The sequence below is a fragment of the Momordica charantia genome (genome assembly GCF_013281855.1).
Source record: "Momordica charantia cultivar OHB3-1 chromosome 6 unlocalized genomic scaffold, Mcharantia_2.0 BLBB01000006.1, whole genome shotgun sequence".
NCBI lineage: Eukaryota > Viridiplantae > Streptophyta > Magnoliopsida > Cucurbitales > Cucurbitaceae > Momordica > Momordica charantia.
In genome coordinates this window covers 19,599,462-19,623,875 of record NW_028275164.1, presented here as the reverse complement: position 1 = coordinate 19,623,875, position 24,414 = coordinate 19,599,462, and the positions used below count along the sequence as shown (strand labels likewise).

At 36.8% G+C, this 24,414-nt stretch overlaps 1 protein-coding gene across 1 annotated transcript; it reads right to left on the bottom strand.

The window, feature by feature from the left end:
• Positions 1-23,816: 23,816 nt before the first annotated feature.
• Positions 23,817-24,146, bottom strand: LOC148210877 (uncharacterized). Its single transcript, XM_088125233.1, has one exon. It carries the CDS (start codon positions 24,144-24,146, stop codon positions 23,817-23,819), a length of 330 nt encoding a protein of 109 aa, XP_087981359.1.
• Between the last annotated feature and the right edge of the window lie 268 nt (positions 24,147-24,414).

Below are 24,414 nucleotides of genomic sequence, written 5' to 3'. Positions count from 1 at the left end.
GGTGGTTTTTTGTCTATTATAAAGGGGTCCCCAAGTCAAATAAGATATGACGATCATTTTATCTTCATCCCTTCAGAGAGTAATGTCTTTTTCGTACGATACATAAAATATTTTAGAACAACTCAAAACCAATTTATGATTCATTAAGACTTGAAAGATCAAATCCCACCAATCTACTTTCAACTATGAATTCAGGTACGCTTTCGCTTTGTTGGAGTTAATTCCCTTGAATTGACAAGGAAGATTGATCCATGGCTTTTTAAGTTTTGGATTTTATTTTTCCCGACAAAACTATTATGAAGATGACCTTGAGTAACAACTATGTTATTGGTTTCAAACCCACAACCTTATTTGAGAAAAAAATAAAATAACATCTCGGTGGAGGGTGATCAGAATGGCACAACATTAAAGGGCAATAACTCTATTGATTAGTTTAAGGACCTCATAATGAATATTAATGGCTAAAATTATGAGACTTGCATTTGCAACAACGATGTAAATGCATTTAATTAAAGGACAGACTTATAAACTACCATCCTACGAATCGATATTGCAAAAACTCATGTTGAGAGAAAGCAGATCATCCAATTATAATTGTACAATTATGACGACATTGCACTCTAGAAACTCTGTGTTGATTTATTTACAAAAAAAAAAAAAAGACTCACAAGTATGTCCACGTTGCACTCTAGATCTAAAATTAGCCTAATCCTACTTTTTAGTTCAAATTCATCAATATGAAACCATGTTTACATTTCGGGACAAGAAAAACTCATGAAAAATTACATCATGTTTGAAAACATAGTGAATCTTCCACATCCAAATTGTGAAGACTCCCACCTGCAGTGTTGGTAAAAGCAAAAAATAAAAATAAAAAACAAACAAAATTAAGTATAATAAAAAAAATAAAAATCAGATAAGAGTGAAATTAAATTTTTTATATATATATATAAATTACACATTATAGTTTATAATTGTTAGGTCGTGAGGACCTTTTCATCTAGGGCAAAGCTGAAGCAAGTAATAGAAGAAGAAGAAGAGTAAACAGAGGAAACACAAGATCTTTAAGTGGTTCGGCTATGGATGCCTACATCCACTGTAGAAGGATATATCACTTTCTTTATTTGAAGTAATTGTACAAAGATATCAAACTATGGCTTACAAGCTGGTATTTATACTTTCTACCCATAACAACTCTTTTACTGATTTAACTAAGCAGTTATTGATACCCAAATTTCTGTTGGTTTCAACCACAGTAACAATTACAAATCTCCACTTTTGAAACAAACAGAAAAGAAAGCGAAAAACTGCCTAAAGAGGTTTTACCCCTTTTCAGGATTTTGAATTCCAGTCAGCTCGAGGTAGTGGTCAAATTTGGATTGCGTGACTGGTTTTGTGAGCATGTCAGCTGCATTATCAGAGGTGTGAACCTTTATTACTTCGACTACACCTTTTTCAATCTGCTCTCTGACATAGTGATATTTTATGTCAATATGCTTGGTTCTATTGTGAAATTGTTGGTTTCTAGAGAGGTGAATCACACTTTGGTTATCACAGTAAATGCTTACTTGCTTTTGTTCATGCCCAAAGTCCTTTAATAGGCCTTTTAACCACACAGTCTCTTTTACAGCTTCTAACAAAGCTATGAACTCTGCTTCCGTTGTAGATAGAGCCATTACTGACTGAAGTGTTGACTTCCAGCTCACAATATTGTTCCCCATTAAAAACAAATAATCTGATAGGGACCTTCTATTATCCATGTCACCAGCATAGTCAGAATCCACGTATCCGTGTAATATATGTGGCTTTTCTTTTGTTTTCCTGTACGTTAGGACTGTGTTTGATGTGCCCTTTAGGTACCTTAGTACCCACTTTGCTTCCTCCCAATGCCTTTTTCCATGATTAGACATAAATATACTATTACACTAGTTGTATAAGCAGTATATAGCCTAGAACAGACCATAAGATACATTATGCTTCCTACTGCACTTGAGTAGGGAATTGTACTCGTGTATCTAACATGTTAAATGTCATTTTCTGTGGGTGAGTTTGCAATTGGTAGTTTGAAGTGTTGAGCAAGTGGAATTTTGACTGGTTTTGCTTCAGTCACGTTGAACTTGGTAAGAACTCGCTTACCGTACGAAGCTTGACTTATATTATGTTCTCCCTTACTTCTGCATATATTCATGCCCAAAATTATTCTCGCCTTCCTTAAGTCTTTCATATCAAACTCTGATTTCAAATATTTCTTTACATTGTTTATCTCTTGTCTCTTATTTCCTGCCAATAACATATCATCCACGTATAGGAGGAGATAAACGCTTACTGAATCTTTTGTAGTTTTAAAATAGAAACAACTATCAAAGGAGCTTCTGTTAAAGCCAATCTTGATGATAAAATCATCAAAGCTTTTATACCAGCACCTTGGGGATTGTTTGAGGCCGTAGAGTGACCTATTTAATAAACATACTTGTTACTCCTTTCCTTTTACTTGGTAACCTTCGGGTCGGCTTATATAAATTGTTTCCTCGAGGTATCCATGAAGGAAAGCGGTCTTGACATCTAGTTGATCTACTTCTAGATCTCTTTGTGCTACTAGAGCCAATAACACCCTGATTGTCGTATGCTTTACAACGGGAGAGAATACTTCAGAGTAATCTATTCCCTCTCTTTGTGTAAAACCTTTAGCAACCACTCTTGATTTAAATCTTGGTTGTTGAACACCAGGGATCCCTTCTTTAAATTTGTATATCCATTTTGTGGATATTACTTTTTGACCTTTTGGCAAAGGTACTATATTTCATGTTCCGTTTGCCACTAATGAGGCCATTTCTTCATTCATGGCACATATCCAATCCCTTGCATTTGGATTGCTTATTGCTTCTTGAAAGGTCATTGGTTCCATGTCATTAATTTAGTGAGCCACACTTAAAGCATCTCCCACAAAATTTGTATATCTGCTGGGTGGAATAATCTGTCTCCTTTGTCTATCTTGGGCTAGAGAATATTCTGCCAAATTAGGTTGTGTTTGTGGTATTTCTTCACTGTCTTCCATTTCACCTTCTTGGGCTTCTTCTTGAACTCCTTGAGTTGGGTTATCGTAGTTATCAATTTTAGCAGTAGGTTGTAGCTCCATCTCAATTATAGAGTTCTCTTTTAAACTGGAAGTCATAGGTGACTGTTGATACATGAACATTTCTGTTTCTCAAAATACCACATCTCTACTGTTTACACATCTCTTATCAATAGGATGCCATAGTCTTGGGTTTAACTTACACCTTTTGAGAATCCCACAAACATACACCTTGTTGCTCTTGGGTTTAACTTTCCTTGATTTGTATGAACAAAACCAACACACCCAAATACTTTCAAATTTTCAAGATTTGGAGGATGTTGTGTCCATTTTTCTTTCGGGGTTATGAATTTATTTGCTGTATGTGGGCATCTATTGATGGTATAGACAGCATAAGATGCTGCTTCTGCCCAGAATTTTTCTGGTAAGTACGTATCTACCAGTAGGCATCTGACACGTTCCATTATTGTTCGATTTAACCTTTCTACCACTCCATTCTGCTGAGGATTATACCTCACGATTTTGTGCCTTGTTATTCCAGCTTCTCTGCCAAACATGTTAAATTCTTCTCCACAAAATTCAAGCCCATTATCAGTCCTTAAGTACTTAACTGATTTTGATGTTCAATTTTCTATCATTTTCTTCCATTCTTTAAACTTGTCAAGAGCTGGGTCTTTAGTTTTTAAAAAATAGATCCAAGTTTTCCTTGAAAAGTCATCAATTAAAGTTAGAAAGTACCTCGACCCACTCAGAGATTGTGATTGTACTGGTCCCCAAAGGTCTAAGTGTATGTAATCCAAGATGCCTTTTGTGACATGTTCAACCTTTTGGTAATTTTGCTTCTTTGCTTTTCCCAGAACACACGATTCACAGAAGTTTAAGTCTTTAGATACACCAATTGGTACAATACCCTGTTTTTCAAGTTCAAACAAACCTTTAGCACTGATATGTGCTAACCTTTTGTGCCAAAGATCTCCACCTGAAGAAGTTCTTTCTATGACCAAAGCAACACCTGGGGATTCTATATCTTTAACAATGTAGAGTCCATTTATTTTTTCACCAATTAATACTACTTTGGAGTTCTTACTTACGTAAGAGTGCGTCCTTGGCCACTGTACTCACAACCAATTGAATCCAACATCCTTAAGGATATTAAATTCTTTTTCAGATTTGGTACATGTCTAACATTCTGAAGTAGTTTCAAAGATCCATCCTTCATCTTGAGCGATATCGAGCCAATGCCAATCATATTACAGACATTTTTATTGCCCATATAGACTGATCCACCATCCCACTTTTTATATGTTTGGAACCAAGTTCTTGAAGGTGTCATATGATACGAACAGCCGGAATCAAGAACCCAATCCTTACTTTCTTGGATGTCTCCAGCCTGAGCGCAGTGATCCGTTGCTGCAAGGACGTCTGAATATGTGACTGTGGTTTCTCCAACATAAGCTTCTGCTGGTAGTGATTTCTTATTCTTCCCATTGTTTTTTCTTTTGAGAAAAGAACGGTCTCTTTTAAGGTGCCCTTTCTTGTGATAATAACTACATCTAATTTTAGATTTTACCTTGTTATCAATTTCGGACTTTGAATCTTTCCAGTTATTTCTGTGCTTACCTTTTGCAAAATGCCCTTCAGCACCCGATGTCTCTTTTCTTGATACAAGGAGTTCCAATTCTTTAGTCTTTACTGTTGAAACAATAGCATTTGTGGATACAGACTCTCTTCCATATTTCAACGCAGTTTTTAAATCTTTGTAAGCTTCAGGCAATGAGTTTAAAAGGATAAATGCTTCATTCTCATCGCCTATTTTTTCTCCTAAATTCTTGAACTCAGATGACAACTTCTTGAAGTCATCAAGATTGTCACTTAAAGACTTTGAATTGTCCATCTTAAACGTGAAGTATTTTTCCCTCACGTATGTCTTGTTTTGTAGATCTTTTGAAAGAAAAAGAGTATCCAGCTTACACTAAATTTCATAGGTAGTGTTAAGATCAATTACCTGTCTGAGTATGTTATCGCTCAGATTTAAAATGATAGTTCCATAGGCTAGTTCGTCCATCGTTTCTTTTTCTTCTACAGAGATCGACTGGGGTCGTTTCTGTGGATCAAGAATAGCTTTTGAAGCCTTTTGCTGACACAGAACAGCCTTAATTTGGCCTTCCATAACTCGAAATCGCCCTTTCCATCGAACTTTTCTACTTCGAATCTTGCTACTGTCATGTCTTTCTGGTTGCGTCTACAAACGAACAGAAGACAAAGAAAAGGCTCCTCCAAACCGCAAGCTCTGATACCAATTTGTTAGGATCTGAGGACCTTTTCATCTAGGGCAAAGCTGAAGCAAGTAATAGAAGAAGAAGAAGAGTAAACAGAAGGAACACAAGATCTTTAAGTGGTTCGGCCATGGGTGCCTACATCCATTGTAGAAGGACATATCACTTTCTTTATTTGAAGTAATTGTACAAAGATATCCAACTATGGCTTACAAACTGGTATTTATACTTTCTACCTATAACAACTCTTTTACTGATTTAACTAAGCTATTATTGATACCCAAATTTCTATTGGTTTCAACCACAGTCACAATTACAGTAATTAATGAGAGGGAGACATTAGGAATTATGAATGTCTTGTTCCAAAAGGGGGAAAAAAGTAAAAGTCTTCATAAAATAATGTATTTATTGATTGGAGTTGCTTTCAATGTTGCCTTTCTTTCTCTCTTTAAACTATTTACATGTCACGTTTTTTTTCCCACAGTAACCCTCTTTGAATTTGGCACATTGTTGTGCCATAATCTCAAAAATAAAAAGATGAAATTTCTTGGAGTATTAAAATCATAGTTATAAAATCGAGCGACACGTCGATGTGTCGACAGGTTCGATATTTTAAAGGGGGAAAATTGTTTTTCCCCTCTTATCGACGATATGTGGTCGATACGTCGGAATGTCGACGTGTCGACGACATATCGTCTAGATATCGTGCGCAACGCCGGTGAGGGAGCAAGATGAAGGTGTTGTGGGAGTTGTGGAGGGCTGATGCAGCAATGGTAGTCGGAGAAAGAAGGTTGGGCTGCTTATGGATGGGAATGTGAGTGCTGATAGAAGGGGAAGCAATTGTAGCTGTGAGAAAATAGAAAAAGAAGGAGAAGAAGAGGGTAGAGAGAAAAGGGAAGCTACTGACGGCGTGAGAAAAAGAAGGAGAAGAAGGGAGTGAATTAAAAACCTTATTTTTTAATAATTTTTAAAACTTTTTCGTAGAGCAGTAGGATTTCAAAACTCAAAAAGTCTGATTTTATATTTTATACTTCAAATAAAATATATCTCACAATTATATAATAAAATTTTATATTTCAAATCTTTTACAATTATTTCATCCTATATATAGATATTTTGTCTTATTCAATTATGTAACTAAATATTATATTTGACTGTAAACCATCAATAAAACATAATAAGCAATATTGAATGTTGAAATTTAACTGACTAGTTTAAATAATTTCCATCAATTTTTATTATCTTGTTCCGACATTTCCATCAACTTCGACATTTTAATGGATAAGTTTTTAATATTTTTACATATAATGGTTAAAAGTGATCAATTATAGGTTAATTAAGCTACAATTAAAGTATTATTTACTGATTCAAAAAATATGCATCAATGTCCACAATTTCTGTGATTTTTTCTGAAATATCCATCGACATCGACATGTCCGTAAAATTAGAACCTCGACATTTCCATAGACATCGACATCTCGAATCTTGATTACAATAATATATATCTCCTCCTTTTCGACACATCATCAACTAATATATTATTTTATTTCATTGAACATTGGAATCATTCTTAAATGTGGTTGACACGTCAAACAGTTAACCAAAATAGTAGTGAAATATTTTGGTATCCATAAGGACAATGAACCACTCACATATGTAGTAATATGATAGATTTTAGGGAGCTCAAGCCCCACTAAAGTTTAAAATATATATTAATAATTATCGTACCCTTTCAAATATTCCCTTCAGCTTAGCGTTTTCGATGACTCCAACCCCCCCGCCAGCATTTGAACGTTGAGTTTGCAATATTGAGTTATTTTTTATATAATTTTTTATTACAGTTTTTATTAATTTTTTTATCTAATTATTTATTACTAGCCTCAAATCTTTATTTTAGCGTTATTGTTCTATCGTTGCGTCCCTCCAAAAATTAAAATTCTTGTGTCAATTTTTTTAAAGAGGAAAAAAGATAGAATTCGTGATTTTATGTCATTTTTTATACAAAAGTTAGGAAATTTTCTTTATAAAAATATTTTTTATCATCTCTTCGATTTAATTGTTACCAAGAATTTCAAGGATTTGTTTTATTTTTAATGTATATATTGTCGTTATATAGGTAGTTTTTTCTATAAATTAGTGTAGAAATATCAACTTTTTTCTTCCCTATAAATCATCAAAATTTCGAGATTTGATTGTTTTTTTTTTAATTTTTAATTTGAAATTTATAAAATCTAAATAACTAAACAAAACCCTTTAAAAACTCTTTTTATACATTTTTAATTTTATATAAAAAAAATTCCCCTTTATATTTCATTTAAAGTAAATAATTTAGACTTCAATATCTTTGTCTTATAATTTTTTTAAATAGTTTAAATTAACTTTAAAATATTTATAAGTATAGAAAATAATTATGTTTCTAAGTTTTGTTCTCTTTTTTCTAAATTTATATAGAATATTTAATAAAACATCTATCGAACAAACTTGATGAATTATGAGTTTGATCCATAAGAATTATGAATGGTGCCGTATAGGCCCTATTCACATATATACACGCATGGACATTCAAAATTATCTTCAAATTAATTTAAGCCCCTAACTTAAAGTTTTGAATTTGCTATTGGGAGTAAGCCCTTATGGTTTCACTAATTCTATCATCCATAGGGCTTCATTATTATGGAGATGGTGCCCCTAACTTATATACCCAAGATCTTCTATTTCTCTCGCCAATGTGAGACTTTGATCACATTACCAACAATCCTCACCTCAATCAGGACCATCGTCGGTGGGACTTTTGGTCACACATCTAACCATCGTCTCTTCAAACAAAGTATCACCTACCCTCACTGATATGCGACAACCCAAGCATATTGGACTACTCGAGCCACAAGCCACTTGAACCCAATCGTATAAGTTGTTCAACCCGAAAGACTAAGGGTTAGATGGATTACTTTTCCAGTCGTTACCTTGAGCAAACATAATACTCACTATGCTCGAGGCCGAAAACATTCCACAAGTTTGTTGACTAATCAATAAAGCACGCTCTGAGGGTTTAAGGGGGGTAAAATATGAGATCCTAAGTTCAACCATACAAAGGAAATCGATAATTTGGGCGGGGGGGGGGGGGGGGGGATTTACACACGGCAATGAAGAGAAAACTCTCACGATTTTTATTGATTCAAAACTAAACTCATTTGTAAGGAAGGGGAACGCGACTATTTATAGGCTAAAGCATATAGCCTTTACAAGGAAATAACAAAATTAAAATAATAAAATTAAAATGATAATTTTCTAAAAATTGAAATTCTTGCCTAAAATTGAAAATAAAATAAAACTAAAGATATTCCCTCAATTGTTCTTGGAAAAAATTAGGAAAATATGTCTTAAAATGTTCCAAGAGTGGGCAACAAGAAACATGGATTTTGGCGCCGAGAGTGGGCGCCAAAGAGGGTGGGCGGTAGCATCAAACAGGCGGGCACCAATGGCTAGCGGTGTGGCGCTTGCAAAGGGACAGGCGGAGCAGGCGTGCCTACAGCATGGGCGGTGGCATGCGATGGTTGTGCATGCGAGGGTGGCGCTGGCGTGGTGATGCGTGAGTGGCAGGGTGCGCTAGCGAGATTAGCAAGGCGTGGGCTGGGGGCGCGCAGAGGCGCTGTTGGTAAGCATAGGCGTGCGGGTGGCATGCGCTGTGATGTTCGCGTGGCAAGGGCTGGCAAGTGGTAAGGCGCTCTGAGGTTAGCGTCGTAAGGGTGCGCGGGTGGTCAGGTGCTGGCGATAGTAGGGGCGCATGGGCATACGACAGGTAGCGCATGTAAAGGCGCTATCGACAGGCAGGGACGAGCGGGCGGCATGCATTATGAGGTTAGCGAGGCTGGGGGCATGCGTTGGGCAGGGCTTGTGTACGGGCAGTGTCGTGCGGGAGCGAGCAATGGTGCTCATGGTGCATTTGACTTGTCCTTGGGGCATGTCTTTTCGATGTGGCGATTTGCTTGGTTCTTCCTCAACTTCTCTCTTCTTCTTGACCCATGTAGGTTCTTCATTGGCCTTCAAACACAAAATTTGTTGTTGGGTCCAATGAAGTCTTATTCGTTTATGGGGTCTCTCCTCTAATTCTTTCTCCTTATTGATGTAGGTTGATTCTTGTAGCTTGGAGTCTATTATGTAAACTATAAAGTCGTGGGTGGGATTTGGTGGCTAATTTCAATCTCTCCACTGTATCCTTACTAGCAACATTAGTACAACTCCCACTATCAATGATAACACTACATGGGGTGAAGTTCACTATGCACCTATAATGGAATAGGTTCTCTCTTTGTGCCTCTAAGGGTTTTTCCCTATCTTTCACATCGAGGTTCCCCATATCTACTAAGGTTATATACTTGGAATCCTCTTCTACTTCCTCTTCTTGACTACTCTCTTCTTTCCTCTCCTCAACCTCTTTCTTTTCTTCCTCATCGTCTGTGACTAGCTCTCCCTCTCTTAGGATCATGGCTCTTTGGTTAGAGCAATTTTTGCTTATGCTACTCCATGAAACTTAAAGCATTTTGTTGGGACTTTCTCTACCTTTAAAAAGATTAGAGACTCATGCAAGCGCTAGACGGTCACAAGTAATACTTGGAAGCAATCCAAGGTCAAATCCTCAGGGATCTGTTTGTAACGTCCCGCATTACTCAGGTCCGGCCCTGCGTTACTTAGGTCAGGTTACCCTCAAGTCTCGGGGGTTTCTTCTTAGAGATAATTTTAAATTTATCTAATTGCTTTATGTCAGTTTTTTTGAACTACTGTAGTAATTGTTGTGAGTTATTGGTTTTATGTATGTATTTAATGGTTGTTGACTGTGAGTGGGTTGCCGTGGCACTTGTCCTGGGTCGTTGGGCCGATTGCTTAATTCTATTAGTGGAACTAATTAAGTATAGGGAGGTGAGGTCTGCATTTGTAATCTTTTGGAGTCCATGGGTCTTGTTTTCTTTCAATCAATTTATTAGTTAAGTGGGCTTTCTTAAAAGCCCAAAACTTATCCAAAGAACGGGCCTTGTGTGGATTTATCAAATGCCCAAAACCCTAGCTATTTGGAATTTAGAAAAAAAAAAGATATAAAAAAAAGGGAAACCCTAGCCTTTTCCCCCACCTTGATGTGTTAGCTTCTAGGAAAAAAGAAAAAAAAAACAAGCTTCCTCCACTTGGGCTGCCTTATGACCATCGTCGGCGAGCCTTCCTCCGACGACCACACCCGATGACGGCACCACGATCCAGTCCACGACAGCAGGCGCGGCGACGACTCCAATCCACGGCAACGGGCGCGACAGTGTGTTCGAGAACAGTGGGCGACGTGCGGAGTTGGCGCGGCGGTGTGTTCGGATGGCGGTGTGTGCAGCGGGCGACGTCCGTTCTGAAGGGATGTGAATCCTGGAGCGGAAACGGATTTTCGTTGCTGCTTTTCGGGATATAAAATCGAGTTTTAAAGAAGAAAAATATAGGGGAAAAACAAACCTTTGAAGAACGTTTCTTCAGTAAGTTCCCCTCGAACACCACCACCGAGCCTTCCTCGCTATCCTTTGGGTACGAGATCGTTCTTGTGGGAGAATTTCTTTGGAACGAGAGGGAAAGTTTGATAGAGAGCTTGAACGAGAGAGAAGCTTGGGAGGTTTTTTTTTCTTCTGTTCTATAACAAAACTGGTTCTTCACCTTCTCCAACACTTGGAGAACAAGAAGAAGGGTGACGTGGGGTAACTCCCCACGTCACAACACCTCTCACGCCCCTGCAATTTTGCAGGGGAGTTAATATTAATAATAATATTAATATATATATATATAATAATTAATATATATATATAATTAATTAATCAAATTAATTAATATAATTAATTATTAATCCAATTAATAATTAATAAATATATATATATACATATATAATTAACACTTAATTATTTATTATAAAATTAGAATCATATTCTAAAACATTTCTCTCGTATAACCTATAGTTTTAATGTACATCTTATGCACATTATTTTTAACCTATAGTTTTAATATGAATCTCATTCATATTAATTTTATTTGAATCTCATTCAAATAATATCTCTCATAATATATAGTTCTAATTTACAATTAACTATATATATAATAATGTATCAATATACATATAATCCCTTAAGTAATTTGAACAGTTCAAATTCTTTCAAAAATTTGATCCTCGTTTTACCCGTTATGAGCTAGCAAGGGGACCTAATGGACCTATAGATCAAAAGCTCCAACGATGCAAGATTAATCGGTCAAACTCATTGACCGAGTTAATCTAGATTCGTTAACTACGGGTCATTCCACTAAAGACCCGCAGTTGCACTTTTCTCACTGCAGAATGTTTTCGTGTCCATGGATATACGACCATTAATGACGAGTCAATCCTTCACGAGTGTTCGTAACTCAAGTTGGGTCAAATTACCGTTTTACCCCTGAGTTACATCTTACTCCTTAAACACCAATGCTCCTCTAATGAACAACCCGATTATGGTCCAACCAATAACTGGAAGTCCCTCTCGGCCACTGAGAGGGTGGGGCCCCTTGTTCAAGTCCCGGAGTCAGCATTTAAGGGAACACTCACCTACTTCCCTAAAGTCGGGGAGGAGTGAATTCCATCTTGTGAAATTATGTTCCCAGCTCTCCACTCGGTCTCGTCCCCAAAATGGTAGGAATGTTGAGTCGGCGACTCGAGCCACTCTCACCTATACAGATCAAAGAACGAGCCCTTACGGGCAAGAGTCCATAACTCACTCAGGATTAAGAATGAGTTGCCTGGTCATCCTAAGAAATGGCAATCTATTAGTTAATGGTGTTACATCTAAAGATTGCCTATTTCGCGGTCCGGTCTTATACAAACTCATTGTATAGGATACCCCCACTTGCATGTCTCCACACGAACGACCTAGATCGAGTCGTCTGTAACCTTTACAGAGCGGGCCGTATCCATAGTGTTGCCAGGGTAAGGTACCCAGCCTTATCCATATACGATAGACCATTTAGGTTATTCACGGGACATTATCCATTCATATATCAGGGGTATATCAAATATATACCCCGTATATCAACTATATACCCAGTATATATACTGTCCCAATTACATCATAAATAACCTTGGATGTTTAGTTTATTGGATTTTGGACAATGCAAAGCTATGATTCAACAACAAATTTATTGAATAAAACTTTATTAAATAGACATTTGATTTTACAAAATACAAACTACGAGTTTAGGGCAACACACCCAACACGTTCATCGCAGCGGCGTGCGGTGGCTCCGTTCGTGCTAGCAGCGTGCGGCGGTGACGACTGAGGGTTGCCATTCGTGACAGCGGGGGTAGTAGGTGCGGCGGTGACAGCGGGGAATTTCAAACAGTGGGGTTTTTAGTGTTCGGCGACTACCCACGTCTGTTAACAGCCCGATCTATGCAACCCACGCCCCGTCGACTAGGATTGGAGCTACCGCACTTGAACGAAATCGTTTTTGGCGGTAACGAAGCATTTATAGCACCTTAGAACTAGTTTCGATGGCTGAAACTTCTATTTTAATTGCTGTTTTTTTTCTCTTGGTGATTAGGTGTGAATCGACGCGTGCTTTAGAAGCGTAGCAGTGTGTAAGTAGTACCGGGGGGGTGTGTGTGAGTGATTGTGTGCTGATTTCCGTGGATAAGTCCTTGTGTAATTGTCCGCGTTAATCTAGATTTGAATGTCTGTTGCTATTGGTTATGGCTGTCTTTTGTTTGTTGAGATAACTCTGGAAGAATGGATTCTATTATAATTGTCGACGTTAGATTTGGTTATGTTTGAATGTTGTCTGTTGTTGCTGAACTTGTAGTTGTGTTGGCTAGAATGTTGTGAAGCATCTGTGAAAGTTTATGTTTCTGAGTGTGACTGTTGTGTCGGTGTTTCTGAGTATGTTGGACAGTTTCTTAGGGTCATCCCTAGTTGAGTGATTTGTACAGGTTGCTTGGATTCGTTTAGGATGAACCATGTAAATAAGGCATGCATTATACTTGTTTGTTGTAGTTTGAAGGGCTTGTTGCATCTGTTGTATGGTAAAAAAAAATTTGGTGTGTTGTGCTAGGGTTGCTGTGGATTCATTTAGAATGAACCATGTAAATAAGGTGTGCATTATACTTGTTTGTTGTAGTTTGATGGGCTTGTTGCATCTGTCGTATGGTAAAACATTGGTGTGATGTGCTAGACGTGTGAGTAGGATCCCTGACATTATGAGAAGTCTGGTTGTGGTTATTATGGCCTAGTCGTAGGAATATTGGGGCTTCCTTAATGTGAAGGTTGCTGTGACAAGCAGGATGGGTTATTGTGAGTTGGGACCCCTGTTGGGAGCGAGGGGTGGGGACGTCGGTGTTGTTTGGTTCGGGTGGGATGTTGAATGAGGGTTAAGCCCCGTGAGTAAAGAGTCGGGGTCTGATACGTCTCTATGGGGTATCGATGCTCCGGGTACAAAAGGTCGGGGGTCGATACACCATTTTTGGTTGAGATGAGTGTCGAGGCTCCAGGTACAAAGGGTCGGAGGTCGGCACGATGAGTCTAATTGAGACTAGCTTTGGTTTTATACGGGGTGGAGGCTAAGAACCAATATGTTGAGCAGATGTCGGTACCTTGGAAATAAATGTCAAGGACCGATGCATAGTCCAAGACCTTGGGAATAAATAGAAAGGTCGAACACCAAGCTTCTGTAGAGGGATGTCGGTACCTTAGGGATAAATGTCAAGGGCCGATGCTCCTCGAAGAGTTAGACTTGGAGTACTGACTCAGGGTTTAGTACGAGTTGTATGTTGAAAGGGTTAGGGGCTAGCAGGTCGTGCAAATCAAAGCCACGAGAGTTCTGAAGTTGGATGGAGTGTCGAGAGGCCACTTTACTGTTATTAGTTTCTTGATGCTTATTTCTTAAATTGTTGAGTATGATGTCGGTTTGATTGTGAGCATGCTGTTTGGTGCCTGTTTGGTAAGGGCTACTTACGGAGTATTTTATATACTCACCCCCCCTCTATGTTGTTGGTTTCAAGTGTGAATAGGACCCTCGGCCGTGGTGATGACGTGAGGAGGCTTGACCGAGGAGGGACCACTAGTTATGTTTTGTTTAGTATAGTTGGACTGGGATTTCCTTGCCCTTCGCTTTAGAAACTTAGTGCTAGCGGTATCAGATTTTGTTGACTCATGGGACGTTTTTTTTGTTTTTTTTTCTTATTTCATACTTGTTCTTTTACCGAGCTGTTAGCTGTCCAGATTCATTATTATTATTTAAAACCAGGGTGAGTTGTTAAATTGTGGAAACAAATAATTGTAACTTTCTTTAATTGGTTTATTAGCCGTTGAGGCAAATTGTGGGTTTCCTAGGATCCGGTCCTTTTCTTTATTTGGGTTATTAGCCATTGAGGCCAATATGTGTTTCCAGGTTTTTTGTTGTGACCGAAACCCCACGGGTTTTCTTCCATCTTATGTTTCATTAATGAAAAAAAAACAAAAGGGGTGAATAGTTATGTCAACGGTACCCCATTCGTTGTAGTGAATTTGGGGGCGTTACACTAACAAACAATTTGCAATCGTGGTTTAGGAAGAAAAATGTGATGAAATATTGTCATTTGAGGTTTAAACTAACAAACAATTTTAGAAAACTCAATCTCTTTGTTTCCTACCTTAGTTTTGATTCAAAACATGAAAAACACACTTTGTTGGAAAATGCACCAGGTGCAATTCTGGCTTTTCTTGAGAAGCTGAGTTTTACTCTTTCACTACCTCTTTTGGTTGCTGAAGAGGCTAGGGTAACCTACAATCATATGTCTATGTGTGATTACAATCCTAGAGAATAATTACCAACTCACTTGCTTTATGGGTCAGAGGGCCTATGTCTAGGACCATATTTTATGCGCTTATGTCTAAGTCACATCCCATATTGGTTTCCTAATATTTTACCTAACTCACCCTTCTCAGGGTTGGACTTTGGTGTATAAATCAAGTTCCCACTGGCTAAATGGAAAAAAGATGAAAATAGAAGTTTTTAGAAACAAACCCAAAAAAGTGTCGGGCGCAATTCTAGGCAAATAGGGAGTGTGTTGAAAATCAAATCATTTTGACTAAGGCATTTCACAAAGAGGTTGATAACTAATTTAGAACATTTTTAGAGGAACGAAAATGCACGAAAACATAAAGGAAGTATTTTTCATTGAATTAAAATGAATAAACGAGCTGTACAATTAGTTCTAGCTTGATCCTATTCTCTCTCGAGTTTGACGAGAGTGTAAACTCGCTAAAGAAATTAAGAATAACATAATAAACGAAGATCAAATGATAGAACTTGAATTAAAAGCAATAAAGTACGAAAATACAAGGAAATAACAACTAAAACTTGAAACTAAAGCTAAGAACGAGTTCTACAACATAGAGAGAATGTAAATGAAGCTGAAAACGAGCTTGAAATTGATGAATTTTTGCTAGAAGAGTGGCTTCCTTATATAGCACCTTGGGTTGGTTGAACTCCCCACTATTTTAGGTGGAAATGTGTTGAGATTCACCTAACAAACTCTCTTGGTCTTGGACTCACGATTTTGAGTTGGTTTGAACATGTGGAAAATTTCCTCCTTGCTCCTCATAAATCAAAACGTGCGTTTTGTCAAACTGCTCTTCAAAATTGCGCCAGGCGCAAATCTACAAAATCAGAAAACTGTTGTTTTCTTCCAACTTTGACTGTATTTTTCTCATATTTTTCCTAAAGCATCATAGTTTGATTTTTATGCAGAAATGTTCTATGAATGTTCTACTTTAAGAATATGTGATTCTTTTTTGGCAAGTAATATGGGAAACGGGTCAAAAACGTGATCAAACAGGACTACCGACACATGTTTCTACAGTAAAAAGTCAACCCTAACACATTTAATCTCACTAGTTCTAGCCTCAGAAATTTTGGGTAGGGACTTAGACTTGGATGACTCTCCCTTCTCATAAATAGCCTTGGTTTTGACTATAAAGATTTGCTCTCAACTTTGCTACTGGTGGTCTTAGGGTAGATTTTACATATCTTTTAGCCCTTCTTTAGTTTTGCTCCTCTATTTTGACGGTGAGGTGTAGAAGTTCCTCCATGTCTTCATAGTGTTGCATGTCAAACTTGTTGGCTATGTCTGGATTAAGACCATCTAAGAATCGGGTCATGGTGGTCTCCTCATCTTCTTTTAGTTGCAAACGGCTCGTCAACATGTCCATCTCTTTGTAGTAGTCTTCGACTTCTTTAGTGTCTTCATAGAGCTTATTTAGTTTCCTTGAATTTTCTCTATGGTAGTGTGGTGGCACAAACTTTCTCTTCATGAGTTCCTTGAATTCGACCCAATAATCTATGGGTCCTTCGTCGTTCCTCCTTGTTGTAATTGATGGAGTCAAAACGACGTCGGAACAAGCTAGGGATGAGTCAGGATCAAACCAGGACGCGTCCAGGTCGTAGGGATGAAAAACAGGGAAGCAAGCGCTATAGGCCACACGGGCCGAGAAGACGACACCGCGACGTTGTCAAGTGGGGCGCGGACGTGGTTTTTCTCCATCCGTAGCACCATGGCTCTGTTTCAAGTGTATAAATCCTACAGTTCGGGTTTTAGGGTTTTCCAGCCGAAAAGGGGTTATTTTACAACCAATTTTGAGCGGGTTTTGCCAGCAAATCAGTGGCAACAGCTCGGGTATTGAAAGAGGCATTGGGGCTAATCAAGATCAACATTGTAGGGGTAATTTTATCTTGATTCTTGTGAGTTTTTCATTCCTATACCTAAGTATTAATTGTGTTAAATAACTTAGAAGCTAGGGGGCTTTTGCTGGGACCTCTAGGGGATATTTTTGGGGAGAGCTTTATATTCCAATCTTAACATTATTATAGTGAATTACCTACATCTGAATGAAAGACTAGACGTAGCCCTTAGTGGTGAACCAGTATAATATGTTGTGTTATTTGTCTTGTGCTTTACAATTTTTCTTCCTATTTGCATATTGTGGTGTGTTTGAATATTTCTATGGATGGGAAAATTATACAGGACCGTTGATTTCCCAACAAGTGGTATCAGAGCTGTATGGTTGCAGCATCATGGGAGACAAATATCATGCACACCATTATTATGAAGGGGTTCTGAAGTTTACGGAGAAAATTTCAGTGTTTGGAAGATGCAGGTAAAGGATCTTCTTACGTGCAAGAAGATACACAAGACTTTGGGGGAGAAACCAACTGGAATGACTGACAAGGATTGGAATGAGCTGGATGGGCAAGCCATTGCAAACATCAGAACGTCATTATCAATGTGGGTATGCAGTCCGGTGGCGAAAGAGACTATAACGAAAGAATTATTGCAGGTCCTGCAAAAAAGGTATGAGAAACCTTCTGCCAATACAAAAATACTTCGGTGAATTCCCACATTAATGAGCTCACCGAAATCTTGAACAAATTAGAAGGGATGGGTATCGAGATTGATGAGGAGGTGAAGGTTATGAGGCTGTTGACATCTTTGCCTGACAATTGGGAGACGATGAATTTCGCGGTTGTCGAATTCGTTAGTGGATAATAGCTTGAAATTTTCAGCTATTTGTGATGCCGCCTTATCTGAGGAAGCCCGGAGAAAATTAGGGAAAATGTATGCATCTACTTCAGGGTAGAAAACGAAGTTGAATCTGTTGGCTTTTTGGCCCTTAATCTCGGTTAATTAATTTAATTAATTAGTGTTTTTTACTATGAGCTTCAATAATATTATATGATTTACTGATAATACATATTTTATTTATTGGTATTTTTAGTTTTTTAAAGTGTCCATAGCGTAGAGCTCGATACGATGATTCCAACGAATTTTGAATTACCCAAATCGGAGCTCAAACAAAGAAATTATGATCGAAAGAAGTTGGAAGAAAAATTATCCGAGATGGATGACGTGGCGGCTGAATCAACTAAGTGGTCCAACAAAATGTTGACATGTGGCATAGTGTAAAAAAAAAAAGAAAAGAAAAAAAAAAGTTACCGTTGAAGGTAACTTAAAAGAAAGAAAAAAAAGTAACAAAAATATATATATGTCACATCACATTAAATGCATATTTGTTTTTTAAAAAAAATTATATATATTATATTATATTTTATATATATATATAGTCATTTGACACATCCATATATAATATTTTATTATTATTATTATTATTTTATTCAATTAAATCTCAACATTTCATTTTTAATCATTTGAAATCTCATGGTCCAAATTGATTTTGATTTCAAATCAGTTTCAATCTTTTTTCCCCCTATTTAATCAACTCTTCTTCTCTCAAAATTTTAACAACTTTCCTCTTCAATTTTCTCTCCAATCTCTTCATGTTCATCTCTCAAAAATTTCAAATGTTGTTCTAATTTCTTGTGAGAGAAATTTTTTATTTGAGAGATATTAGTGCTTCCAATTTTATTTCTCTTTGCCATTTGAGGGCTTTTATTTGTAAGAATTTTTCTTACAAATTTGTGAGCAAAAATTTGTATATCTACTCTTTGAGAGAGTTTGTAAGTTTGTTCTCAAATTTCCATATTCTTTGTAAAGGTTGCTCTTGAGCCCGAAAAAGAGCATTTGTAACGGTTTGATCCTGAACCGTGGAAATGATCGGGTTTCTTCTTGCTCCCGAAAAAAAGAAGGCTTTATACCAGTTTGACTCCTACCGTGGAAAGAGCCAAAGTTTCTTAATCGAATACCCAAGAGGCGCTTGGGGAGTAGAGTAGGCCAGTTGTTGCCGAACCACTATAAAATTTTCGGTGTCATTTTCTCTAACCCTACTCTATTTAATTTTTGCAATTAATTTTCTTTATTACAAATTGCATGAAATTAATTGTTCGAATTTGTTATTCATGTTTGTGGTCAAATATTTATATTTAAATTATTTGGTTAGTGAAATTAATTAGGGTGTTTGTATTTTAAATTTGTTATTTAATTTTGTGTTAAAATCATTTGTTCATAAAAAGTTTACATAATTGTTTAAATTGGGCCCACCGTAGTAAAAAGTTCAAAAAGTTTCATTTAACCCTATTCACCCCCCTCTAGGATTGTCATACTGATGCAACAGAATCAGCTTTGGTAGCTCAGACCAAGGGGAAGGGCAAGATGAATTACAACGAGAAGCAATAGAATAGGAATAACAGGGGTAGTGGGAGTTCTAGTCGGGAAGTGGAGTGTTATTACTACCACAAAAAGAGACATGTAAAACACTTTTGCAGGAAGTTCAAGAAGATTTTTAGAAGGGGAACAATACTGCAAATGTTGTAACAACAGGAGAAGATCGAGTTGAAGAGTTTCTGGCTTGTGTTGAGAGCAACATATCTGTAGATTAGTGGATAGTGGACACTGCAGCATCAGCGCATGTTGCTTCAAACAGACATTGGTTTTCATCTTTTACTGCATGTGATTATCGCTCAGTGAAGATGGGGAATGAGAGTATCTTCAAGGTGAGAGAAATTGAAGATGTTTGTTTGAAGACAGGTGAATGAACCGAGTTGGTGCTACGAGGCATTAGATATATGTTGGGTTTGGTGCCTTTAGCTCGTGTATTTGTAATTTATGAACAAATTATTTATTCAATAAAGAGTTGTCTTATTATTTCTTTGCATTACTCATATTCCAATAAACTAAGATCCAAGGTTATTTAATGTAACTGGAACAGTATATATTTAATATACAATGTATATATTTTATATACAATATATATTTAATATACAGTGTATATTCAATATACAAGTGGATAATGCTCCAGTAAAAACCTAAATGGTCTATAGTACATGGATAAGGTTGGGTACCTTATCTTGGTAACACTATGGATACGGCTCACTTTGTAATAGTTATAGACGGCTTTATCCAGGTCGTTCATGTAGAGACATGCGAGTGGGGGAATCCTATATAATGAGTTTGTATAAGACCGGACCACAAAATAATTAATCATTGGCTCTAACACCGTTAGTCAATAGATTTTTATCTCATAGGATGACCAGGTAACTCGATCTTAACCCTGAGTGAGTTATGGACTTCTGCCTATAAGGGATCGTCCTTTGATTTGTATAGGTAAGAGTGGCCCAGGTTGCCGACTCAATAATCCAACCATTTTGAGGACGAGACCGAATAAGAAGCTGGGAATATAACTACGCAAGATGGAATTCACTTCTTCCCGACTTAGGGAAGTAGATGAGTGTTCCCTTACATGCTGACTACGAGACTTGAACAAAGGGTCCCACCCTCTAACTGGCTCGAGATGAACTTCTGGTTATTGGTTGGATCATAACCGGGTTATTCATTAGAGTAGTAGTGGTATTTAAGGAGCAAGATGTAACTCGGGGGTAAAACGATAATTTGACCAAGTTAGAGTTACGAGCACTCGTGAAGGATTGACTTGCCGTTATTGGTCGTACGTGGACACGAAAATATTCTGCAGTGAGAAGAGTGCAGTTGTAGGTCTTTAGTGGAGTGACCCACAGTTAACAAATGTTGATTAACTGGGTTAATGAGTTTGCCTCATCAATCTTGTATCGTTGGAGCTTATGATCTGTATGTCTATTAGGCCTCCTTGCTAGCTCACAACGGGTAAAACGAGGATCAAGATTTTGAGAGAATTTGAAATGTTCAAAATTATATATCAGGGAATGTATATAATGTATATTATGATACATTATAGTTTATTTTTTTAATAAAGATTCAAATTAAACTATATGTTATGAGAGAAATATTTGAATAGGATTCAAATATATAGTTTTGATTAAATATGCAATATTTAATTAAAGGTTTCAATAATTAATTGTTAATTATTTACTTATTTAATTAATATTTTGATTTAAATTAATTAATGATTAATTAGATTAATAATTATTAATTTAATTAACTATTAATTAATTAGATTAATAATTATTAACTTAATTAATTAATTGTTAATTGATTTAATTAATTTGTTTATTATTAATTAAAAAAGAGGAAGATATCATGGTAGTGTTGGGATTCCCTAGATTCAGGAGAAGATATCTCATATCCAAAAGGATAAGATATCCTAAATGTTATTAGGATTTTCCTTATTTATAAATATAACAATAGGTTGAACCCTAAAGGGATGGAAAAATGCAAAATGCTTGAAATCTCTCAACTGTCTTACTCTCTCTATCATTTTCAATTGGATCCCGCAATCCGGATTCTTGACCGAGGGACATAACAAGGATGATCATGTGGTGTTGTCTCATTGAGATCACACAAAGAAGAATCTTCAAAGGTAAAATCCAACATTCTTCCTTGTTTTATATTTTTCTGTGCTTTAAATTTCAAAAGAAATTCAAGAACGCGTTCTACTGCTTCCGCTCCAGGATTTACATCCCCTTCAGTATATTCCTAGCTTCAGATTTAATTTGTTATTCGTAGGGAAGCTAGACGACGATGGATACAGTAATGAGTTCGCTGGGGGTTGCTGGAAGCTCAAGAGGGAATCCATGGTGGTGGCAACAGGCCACAAGAGATCTTCTGTTTATGTGTCAGAGTTTGAGGTTGCAAGGGGATCAGAGAGACAGACAATGCACAAGGCTGCAGATAGTTTAGGGCGAGACTTGAAAGAATTAGCAACATTGACAACCAGGACAAATCGGGATAGTCTGCCATCAGTTCAAGTACAACAGCTGGGAAGTAAAGGAAATGTTAAGAGGAACAACACAGTGAGGTTGAAATTGTCACGGAATGGTAGAGGCGTGATTTTGGCAGAAAAAAAATGCTAATTTTCGAATTTTATATAATTTTGTGATAGTTAAAAACTGTCACAAAAACTGGAAATTTTTCTTTAATTCAATAACAGTTATTATTATTATTTTTGTCTTGGATTTCATTACAATTAAAAAAACACACGATATATAGTCTTATCATCGTTTTTAGAAATCAATTACATTTTTTAACCATCACAACATTATTTAATCATTTTGAGCTTATTTTGCTTTTTTCAAGAATTCAATACTTTATGTTACACTCTATTTGGCATAAAAAATGTTTAAGAGATGATTTTAAATTTCATGATTTAAAGTGGGAGAAATGATAAAAAATTCTTTATCTTGTTTGTAATGAGAATAATTTGAAATAAATATAATTAAATTTAGTTGTTTGGATGTTAGCCAAGAAAATAAAAAATTATTGATTTAGGCTTTTAATCTAAACTTATAATTTAAAAATTAAAATATGACATTGTTATAAGTAATTTACTTGGAAATTCAATGCAAATTCTAACCATTTTGATTTTGAAAAATTTTTATTCAGTGAATTCAAATTTGACTTTTCTTGCTAATAGGTTTGACTTTTATGAAGTTTCCATAATTTATAACATTTTTTTACCTGTCACAAAAAGGTCAAAAAAAAAATTTTAAAAAAAATTGCAGATCATTTATAATATCTTTTAACTGTTACAAAAGGTCATAATTTTTTAAGGTACCATTAGTGGTCATAATTTTTTAACTCTTCACTTTTTGAAATTCTCACATTATGTAGTTGTATCTTTTCTCCATGTAGTAGTAGTTCAAACTCTTCACTTACTATGATCAATGATGAACATACATTACAGTCAAATAACATATCAAACCACGAACGACATTAGTTAGATGAGTTAATTTTGGAGTTCTAAGAATTCAATACTTTCAAAATCGAATTTCAAATCAACGGCAAATTTTGAATTTATTTATGAACTCAATTATTTAGATTTGATGAATTTTAATTGATTTTGTTTGATTTTTTATTTCTTCATTTTCTCTCCAAAGTATCTTTCATATCTTCTACACACCAAAAGTCTCGATCACTTTGGCTAAATTATTGAAAATGACCATGAAATTTGAGGTTAGATTCAATTATTTTGTTGTAGTTTAAATTTTCAGTTAATACTCTTGATGTTTATAATTAACTCAAAGAGTTTCCATCTCTTTCTCAAAATAAAAATATGTACTTTCTTGTCTATCGAAGATTATCAAAAACCTTCGAAAAAGATATGAAATTTCAAGAATAGATTGGCACTGAATTAGAAAAATTGAGAAATTCGACAAGCTCAAGTTGGGCCACGAATCCGTAGAGGAGCACGACGGTGACAAACAAGTAGAGGAAGATAGGGGGAGGGGGGTGTCGTTGCTTCTTAGTAACTTGTTAGTTATACATTTAGAAACTAGGTCCAAATGTAGCTTCAGTAACTACCCAGTGAAACTTGCAAACACAATTTTGCTTCTGTATCGTTTCCTTGTAAGTCAGATCAAAACTACAATCACTACATGCCTTTGCTAGAGTATTATTCCACTCATCTCAACTAAAGAATAAGTCCTATCAAATCTGTGCCATGAATGAACTATGGCCCTTCCAAATTAAGAAGACATATGAGTTCCTATATAACGAAAATTTACTAAATAAAGCAGTACCTACTTGCCCTAGAAAGAAAAGGAGAAACAAGGAAAGAGGAAGATTACCTCATAAGATTAATGCGAAGCTGAACGCTCAATTCAACAAAGAGCTCGAACATCTTGCCCAAATTAGCAACATTTCCATGGGAATAAAGCAGAGTAGCGGATGCCTTGGGATGCTTGACATGGAAGGCGACGATATCATTCCCTCGGCGGGTCCGAAGGCGAAGAACATCGACGTCGTCCCATCGGGCAATCTCGAGAATGTAGAGGCGGCAGTCGCGGGATTCGTCGGCGACTACTGTGTATGATGGCGGCGTGGGCGGGAAGAAGGTGAAATTAGCGGCGATTGAAGAAGTAACTCCCCCCCTTCCTCTTCTCATCAAAGGCATTGGATTCATAAATGAAATCCATCCCAGAAACCCCCCACTCAGATCTCAAAGCTCAGACTATCATGGACAGCTGTAGAGATGTCGTCGCGTCGCCCGTTCTGATCAAAAGCTTGCGACTGGCCGTTGAACTCCAACAAATTCGATCAACAATGCGGGTGAGGGCTGAAATTGCGTAGGTTGTTGAAGATCTGCGAGTCGGAGGCCGGAGGATGTCGAGAACCCGTCCAAAACACGCGTTGTCGTCGCTGCTGGATTAGGTCGCCGCTGC

Excerpts from the sequence above, each read along its gene's own strand:
- LOC148210877 (XM_088125233.1), bottom strand. The coding sequence starts at position 24,146 with ATGCCTTTGATGAGAAGAGGAAGGGGGGGAGTTACTTCTTCAATCGCC.